Consider the following 9,117-nt stretch of genomic DNA (forward strand, 5'->3'; position numbering starts at 1 on the left):
GACATTCACCCAGGTACTGTGCCTTTAAGGTCTCGGGGGAAGAGTGATGGCGGGGTTACTTCCGTTTCCGGTTGGTGCGTTGTTGTTATTAGTCCGATCATGCATCTGTAATGTTGGGATGTGGGAGCATGCAGTAAACCAACTCAAACGCACCAGAGTGTCTCGTCTCGCTGTTTTACACCCCACATTTTGTCTGTTTTTGTACATTTCTTGTTAGGATGAGCGGTTTTTAATGGATAATTATCTTCATTATCATATTCAAACTATTTGAGGGAAGAGACAAGGCGGAGTGTTGTGCTCCCGCACGTGCGCTCAAATCCACGCTGATTGGGATGTACAGAGAAACCTGCGTGGATTTGGGCGTACGCAGGGTTTTGTACATCGGAATTTTTGCGTTTGTGTAATTCCACGCACGGTTTCACGTTGAAATCCACGCACTCTTTGTACATGAGGCCCCAGGTCTCTGAAACTGAACCAGGACTAGACTCCTGCCATTATCTGTCCCCCAAATCTATTAACTGACCACTAAGATCTGGATCCCCCAAAAGACTAAAAAAACCTGGTTAACATAAAACTCTGCTTTCGCAGGCAAAACAAAAAAGGTCATCAGAATCAGAATCATGTTTATTTGGCCAAGTCGGGTCAGACAACACATGGAATTCGACTCGGTTATTTTCACTCACTGTACAATAAAGTAGAAAATGTTAAAGAGAGGGTTTACTTGAGAGTAACCTGGAATAAGTGATGCACACCAGCCACAGCCGAACATACGGAATTATCTGCCGTCTTTTTGATCTCCTTAATTAGTTTTATCTGTTCCTTCCAGATGTTTTTGATCTCCTTAATCTGTTTTATCCGTTCCTTCCAGATGTTTTTGATCTCCTTAATCTGTTTTATCCGTTCCTTCCAGATGTTTTTGATCTCCTTAATCTGTTTTATCCGTTCCTTCCAGATGTTTTTGATCTCCTTAATCTGTTTTATCCGTTCCTTCCAGGTGTTTTTGATCTCCTTAATCTGTTTTATCCGTTCCTTCCAGATGTTTTTGATCTCCTTAATCTGTTTTATCCGTTCCTTCCAGATGTTTTTGATCTCCTTAATCTGTTGTATCTGTTCCTTCCAGATGTTTTTGATCTCCTTAATCTGTTTTATCCGTTCCTTCCAGGTGTCGTACGAGCCGATCAGCAGCACCTTGAGGAGGAAGCAGGAGGAGTTAGCCGCTTCGGTGATCCAGAGATCCTACAGGAAACATCTCCTGCAGAGAACCATCCGCCTGGCCTCCTACACCTTCAGGGAGAAGAAGAACCGGGATCTGGGGAAGAATAACGCTCCTCAAAACCAGCTAACTCCTCCGGAGACCGAGGGACTGCTCTGTGAGAGGATGAATCAGCTGTACGGAGGTCCAGGTGGTTCACAGGAACCTCCTCGTGGTCCAGAAGGTCCACAGGAACCTCCTCGTGGTCCAGAAGGTCCACAGGAACCTCCTCGCTTCAAGGTGCAGCTGGAGAGCGACTTCCTCCTCCACGCTGCTCCTCCTCATCACCAACCAAACCTTCAACAGGACGAGAACCTCAGGGAGTCGACCGTCTGACGACCAGAGGAATCTCCTCCTCCAACAACGGAGGAATCTCCTCCTCCAACAACGGAGGAATCTCCTCCAACAACGGAGGAATCTCCTCCTCCAACAACGGAGGAATCTCCTCCAACAACAACGGAGGAATCTCCTCCAACAACGGAGGAGGAATCCTCCCCCAACAGCTTCCTGTAGCAGAACGAGCAGAAAAATTAATTAATGCTCAAAAACGAGCAGCAGGACTTTCCAGTTTAACATCTAAACCTGTTTATTAGTGCCACGGCTGCAGCAAGAGGCACTAATGTTATTCTGCGGGTTTATTATTCAACTTATTCATTTTCCGGACAGATTTCGGTTCGCTACTCCTCCTACAGCTTTGAGAAAACGCGAAAAGTAAAAACGTAGAAACGTGCGCCTTAAGCACGAATCGTGTGCTATGACTTTTATAAGCGATTGGCGTGCACGTTTTTGCGCAACGTGCACAAACGTGCGCTTTTAGCGCCATCCGGAATGCATTGGGAGAACTTTGGGGCCTCACCACTCGCACACCGTTACTCGAAAAATTATGAACCAATTGAGAAAGTTGTAGGCCCTGAATTTAACTACAGTCCTGTGGATTTTCAGAGCGATGGCACAAATAGTTTTTGCACGAAGTGCAAAAAACATTTCCAAATTTCCAAACTAATGGGGAACTCATTTCCCCATGTATTCCTATGGCGCCATTCAAAGCGAATGGGAGAAAAAAGACAAAATTCACCTTTTTTCTGAGTCACGTATCTTTCTCATACTCACACGTACAACTGTCATTCAAACTTCAAAACGGAGGAAAACTTCTCTTCTCTCTCCAAACCTGAAACTGTTTTTTCCTAAATTGTACACTTTTCAAAATATGAGCGCTCAAGCGAGGACTGGAAATCACTTTTTTGTCAAATCTAGAGTGCTGTTCTAATTGTTTAGAGTGAGCGAAACCTTCAAAAAATGACCATAATTTTTATTTGTAACTCGAGCTCACGGCCAAACCGTTAAAGCTGGACAAATAATTTTTGGTCAAAATGTAGACATAAGTGTTGGGATTCAGATAATGTGACTTTGACAGGCGGGGTATGCACAAAATTTAAACGGCTATGGCTAAAGCGGCGACAATTCCTGCCTCTGTCTCCATTGACTGCAATGTAATAAAAAGTTTTCTTCAAAAAAATCTCATTTTTGTATTCGAACTGCCGTTACTAACACATTTTAAGGAATATCTGAATAAAATTAAGATTGTCAGAATCTGCCGGGTTCTGTCTCTCTCACGATGTCTTTGTTTTTCTGCTAGGAGCTATAGTTTTCTCACAAATCAGAGTTATTTGAGGAAAGCTGGGGTTTTCTCACAGTCAGTCCGGAACCTTCCTCATTTCGAGGTTGTTGTTGCCGGGGCAACCAGAGCTCAGCTGTTGACTGATTAGGCTGACCCAGAACTGGTCACATGACCCAGTCAGTACAGACTTCATATACTTTAACCTGGAAAATGGAGAAATCTGAACCCTGACCTTTTGACCTTAGATGACCCCCAGTCCTGCTGGGAACAGGTTCATGGGATATATATGTATATATATATATATATATATATATATATATATATATATATATATATATATATATATATATATATATATATATATATTTTTTTTTTTTTTTTTTTTTTTTATATAATCGCCACCTGTAGGGGGAAATGCTGGATGTTGAAAATGGTAATGAATGAATGAATGAATGAATGAATGAATGAATGAATGAATGAATGAATGCTGAAGCTGGTAATGAATGAATGAATGAATGAATGAATGAATGAATGAATGAATGCTGAAGCTGGTAATTAATTAATTAATGCTGAAGCTGGTAATGAATGAATGAATGAATAAATGAATGAATGAATGAATAAATGCTGAAGCTGGTAATGAATGGATGAATGAATGAATGAATGAATGAATGAATGAATGAATGAATGAATGAATGAATGAATGAATGAATGAATGAATGAATGAATGAATGAATGAATGATTTCCAGTCCTCGCTTGAGCGCTCATATCTTGAAAAGTGTACATTTTAGGAAAAAACAGTTTCAGGTTTGGAGAGAGAAGAGAAGTTTTCCTCCGTTTTGAAGTTTGAATGACATTTCCACGTGCAAGTATGAGCAAGTTAGATGACTAGCGGTTCTGTTAGCGGTCCCATTAGAGGTTCTGTTAGCAGTCCCGTTAGCGGTTCCGTTAGCGGTCCCATTAGAGGTTCTGTTAGCGGTCCCATTAGCGGTTCCGTTAGCGGTCCCGTTAGCGGTTAAGTTAGCGGTCCCATTAGTGGTTCTGTTAGCGGTCCCGTTAGCGGTCCCGTTAGCGGTTCTGTTAGCGGTTCCATTAGCGGTTCCGTTAGCGGTCCTGTTAGCGGTCCCGTTAGCGGTTATGTTAGCGGTCCCCTTAGCGGTCCCCTTAGCGGTCCCGTTAGCGGTCCCGTTAGCGCTTCTGTTAGCGGTCCCATTAGCGGTTCTGTTAGCGGTTCTGTTAGCGGTCCCGTTAGCTATTCTGTTAGTGGTTCTATTAGCCTATTACATATTTTCTGTAATAACTTTTGAATGGTTTGACATAGAGAGTCATGGGTGGTGTCATTGGACTCGGTATTGAGTCCTTCACCTTTATTGCTTGTAAAATGTACACAAATGTGCAGCAGCCCGCCGTGGCACTCTCGAAATTTCTGCGAGGAAATTGTCTAGACTCTAGTTATATATACAATCCTGTTTATTCAGACACTAAACCTGAGAAACCACTGATCAAGTTTGCTGTTAACCTACGTTCCCTGGAACCTTCTGTCTCTGCCCTGGAACCTGGAATCTAACCTGGAACCTTCTGTCTCTGCCCTGGAACCTGGAATCTAACCTGGAATCTAACCTGGAACCTTCTGTCTCTGCCCTGGAACCTGGAATCTAACCTGGAATCTAACCTGGAACCTTCTGGAATGACCTGGAACCTGGAATCTAACCTGGACTTTTCGTTCATCCAGAAAAGGACATTTTGTTAAGTATTACTTCAGATTTGAATCAGCCAATCAGAAGAGCTTCTGCGGTGACTGGCAGAGAAAGCAGCCAATGAGAGAACAGCGTTTCAGCAACTAAAAGAGATTTGAATTGATGAGGATTTTTATGTGACTGAGACAAAACACAGTAAAATAATTGTAGCGATTTTATCCTTTGTATCATTTCTTAGATTGAGAATTTCCATTCCCAGCAGTTTACGATGTAAACCTTTTCCTGCCATTTTGACAAAAAAAAAAAAAAAAAAAACAGGAACTAAACGTAAGATGAACTCGTCTTTGGTTGTTCGTCCAATTCAAAAAGAAACCTCTTCTGAACCAATGCAATAAAATGCTGTTGAAAACATTTGAAGTAGATAATGGATTTTCCAGTGATGCACCAATCAGATGTGTGACCATTTCTACCAACATGAAATTCTTTCAGAGTCTTAACAGCCAAACAAAGACCCACATTTAGAAATGTAAATAACAGATGTTCATGAAACTCCATAAATGTGCAGAATTTGAGACCCGTCTGAACTAAATTTGACAAAACGATCAATGAGTGTTTTGCTCTTATGAACTTATTTGATGTTTCTGTATCTGAAATTATAAAAGCTTATTTTTTATTAAAAACAGTGGCAAACTAACAGGTCTGAAATGGTTTAGCCACGTTTCCTGAAGGTCGTCCATAGAGAAAAAGCCGAAATGTCGAGAAAAAAGTCGAAATGTCAAGATTATTGTTGAAGTACAATTTTGAGAAAAAAGTCAAAATGTTGAAAAAAAAGTCAAAATAAATAAATATAACACATGCAGTTGCATAACTTCAGAAACGAACCCTTAACGTTCCACTTCAAGGATAGTTAGTTACGTATTTTATTTCAACTTTATTCTCGAAATTTCAACTTTATTCAAGAAATTTTGACTTTATTCTTGAAATTGTATTTCAACATTAATAATATTGTTGTGATAATAATTTTGAGAAAAAAGTCGAAATGTTGATAAAAAAGTCAAAATTTCGTGAAAAAATTTGAAATGTTGAGAAAAAAGACAAAATTTCAAGCTTATTCACGAAATTTCGACTTTATTCATGAAATTTCGACTTTATTCATGAAATTTTGACTTTATTCTTGAAATTGTATTTCAACTTTATTCTCGAAATTTCAACTTTAATCATGAAATTTAGATTTTATTCACAAAATTGTATTTCAATTTTATTCACGAAATTTCAACTTTATTCTTGAAATTGTATTTCAACTTTATTCACGAAAAATTTTATTTCAACTTTATTCTCGAAATCTCGACTTTATTCATGAAATTTCGATTTTATTCACGAAATTTTATTCACGAAATTTCAACTTTATTCACGAAATTGTATTTCAACTTTATTCTCGAAATTTCGACTTTATTCTCGAAATTGTATTTCAGCATTAATCTCATTGTCCATAGGGGGCGCTACCGCTCTAATATCTCATTAACTGGTTGAGCTGGAAACCTAAACGTAGCGGTTTTCTCCGAGACTTAATCGTAGCTTCACAAACGTAGTTATGTTCGATTCCTGCAGGCTGACGTTACTTATCTGCGGCTTCTGCGGTGAATCTGCCTGTACGCTGATGATGCTTGTTTTTACCTAACATTTATTACTTATCAATGACTTTTATCTTTAGCTCTTGTTCTACTGAGTGTTTTTTTTATGAACTTCTTTACGTCCAAAAATGTACCAGCGTTTTCCTCCGCAGGACATTCGTGGTGCCTTCTGGTTGTTGCTAAGCAACCACAGTTTCATGTGATTGGATGATTGACGGGTGATGTTTGATCTGCAGTTGAAGTAAAACCAGTAAACTCTGCCGGGTTAAAACCCTGGACATAAACGTGTCTGTTGTATTAATATCATTATGGATGATTATTTTCTTTATTAGTGCTCCACATCTGTTACGATTAAACGTGAATACAGATTTATCAGACTCTAACTTGAGTGTTCTAACAACAAATGTAACTAAACGTTTGAAAATAAATATGAAAACCGGAATAAACTGAATAAACTGTTTTATTTGTAAACTTGAGTACGGAAGATGGATGTGATGTAACGATGCAAACGTGACAAACCTGCTACTGGGTCATTACTAGCATCTGGAAGCTAACCAGCTAACCAGCTTCAGATAAACGTGTTAATGGTCAGACGTAAAGAAAGAAGACATTTATCCGAGATTCTGATCCACAACCTGGACGCTAGGGGTGTGCAAACAAGGGAACCTCACGATTCGATTCGATTCCGATTATTGGAGCTTCGATTATTGTGATTTTTAATGCTTTTTTCCATACAAGATTGATTTTGTCTTCATCTGTGGCTACATTTGTAAATAAAAAGCCAATCAATGAACTCGGTTCCTCTAACAACACTCATTAAGTAAATAACAAGGTTTTTTGAACATTTGACATGTATTTTTCAAAGACACAAAATAATTTATTGTATGACTATGTAAACATTTGCTCTTTGACTTCCTTAACTTTGACCAGGGAAAGCTGCACTTGCATGAGAGCGCCCTCTATTGGTGAAAAACACTGAAAACGGTCGAGCCCTGGATTTAATGAGTTCATTCATTCAAGTAAACCAGATATGTATTTAGTGTAAACATATCTGCCATATTTACAGTGAACAATAAGAAATGTGCATTCTTGAAAATGAAATGATTCAGCAGCTTATTCAGTCTGGAATCTGGATAGGATAAATTACAAAAAATGTAATTAATCGATTCCAAATCGTCACGTGACGCATCGCGATGCATCGACACATCGATGAATTGCACCCACCTCTACTGGACGCTGAGAAACAAATGAGCCAATAGAAGAGAATAAAATGTTCCTTTATTGTTTTAAATTATACCACGGTCTGTGTGGATACTGTATTCTGATTGGCCGGCAGGGGGAGGTTATCACTTTAAACCTACACCTAGAAAACAAGTTGGGTCAAATTTCCTGATGACTTTAATATCATTACTGGATCAACTGCCAGGCGGTAACCACGGCAACGGAGATTCAGGTGGTAACCACGGCAACGGAGATTCAGAGAAGAAGAGCCAGTGTTCTGCCATTTTTTGCTGCTTTGCCAAAAAATGCTACCTAATGGTTTCTACCTTCGTAGAGCTACAGTTTTATTGTGTTTTACTCCCTAAACCACTTCATTGTAAATATGAATGTTCTTAATCACCTGCCTGGTTAAATAAAGGAGAATGACTGAATGAATATCAAATAAAGTCATAGAATTGTTGTTTTTTCTCTCTTTATCGTCTAATTTTCACAAAGTGTAATGCATTTCATGTCATGGGTAGTTTATTTTGAAGGATCAAATACTCAACATCCCATATTATCCTTTTTACATCGTGCAAGAAATGATTGGCGTCGCAATCAAACTTTGAAAATCGACTGTGCGCGTGCGCAGAACCACAAAGTAGCATTTTCTGGCAGGGAGCATGGGATGGCAGAACACCGGCTACCGCAGGACGGACACATGAGGGATTTTGTCATTTCTTTTAATTTATTTTAGTGAATTTAACAATTTTGATGATTGGGTGCAGAAGAGGAGAGAAAAAAAAGGAAAAGAAACAGTTTGAATGACTGATAATATTTGTAGCTTAATGAAACGTTTATTTATTTGAATGATTGATAATATTTGTAGTTTAATGAAACGTTTATTTATTTGAATGATTGATAATATTTGTAGCTTAATGAAACGTTTATTTATTTGAATGATTGATAATATTTGTAGCTTAATGAAACGTTTATTTATTTGAATGATTGATAGCCTAGTTGTTCGGCTGGAGGGAAGGAGGGCGGACCCAAAGGCAGGACAACACGAGCAGGATCAGGTATGACAAAGTTTATTAACAAACAGCTCCACAGGAGGGAAGAAAGACAAACAAAATCACAGACCGTAAAAACGCGGCTGGAAAGTCCAACAAAAGGCGCAGACCAGAGGGAAACTCACGGCTGGAAAAAGTAATCCAAAAGGATCCAGGAATAGGTTTTAACCAGAATAAAACGAGGTCATTATAAGGGAAGGTCCACGGACGGGAAACTAGGGAAGTCCAGGAAAACGGGCCGAGTACGGCCGAGTACGGGGCTCTGAGCTGGAGAATCATCCAACACCGCAGCTTCAGAATCAGAATCAGAATCAGAGTACTTTATTAATCCCAAAGGGCAATTCATTTATACAGTCGGCCTGTCCATAGCAGCAGCACACAATACACAAAACGGGCAACATCCACGACCACATCAGCAACAACAACTTGTGGGAGGAAGGTTTAAGAGCAGGCTGGGTGACAAGGCTGACGGTGTCAGGTCAGCCCCCGGGTCTCCCACTCAGAAGGCGCGCCGATTTCCCCCAGTGGCCAGCCGCGGTACTGCAACCAAAAATCCCATGCGGCCCAGAAAGCTTTTTTCCCATAGACCGCAATAGTAAAAGAGAAGCCTCTAAAACTGTTCACAGGAACCTCCAGCTGTAATCACCG

General features: G+C 39.7%; 1 protein-coding gene across 1 annotated transcript in view; it reads left to right on the top strand.

Moving 5' to 3' along the window:
* The window catches only part of LOC133421374 (sodium channel protein type 4 subunit alpha B-like), an 82,022-nt gene extending 78,917 nt beyond the window's left edge, over positions 1 to 3,105 (top strand). Inside the window, exon 32 of the mRNA XM_061710919.1 lies at positions 1,163 to 3,105. Coding sequence (XP_061566903.1) covers positions 1,163 to 1,588 — 426 coding nt within the window. The 3' untranslated portion in view covers positions 1,589 to 3,105. The remainder of the gene's footprint in view (positions 1 to 1,162) is intronic.
* The last annotated feature ends 6,012 nt before the right edge of the window (positions 3,106 to 9,117 follow it).

Source organism: Cololabis saira, chromosome 21 (genome assembly GCF_033807715.1).
Source record: "Cololabis saira isolate AMF1-May2022 chromosome 21, fColSai1.1, whole genome shotgun sequence".
In the NCBI taxonomy this organism is placed as follows: domain Eukaryota; kingdom Metazoa; phylum Chordata; class Actinopteri; order Beloniformes; family Belonidae; genus Cololabis; species Cololabis saira.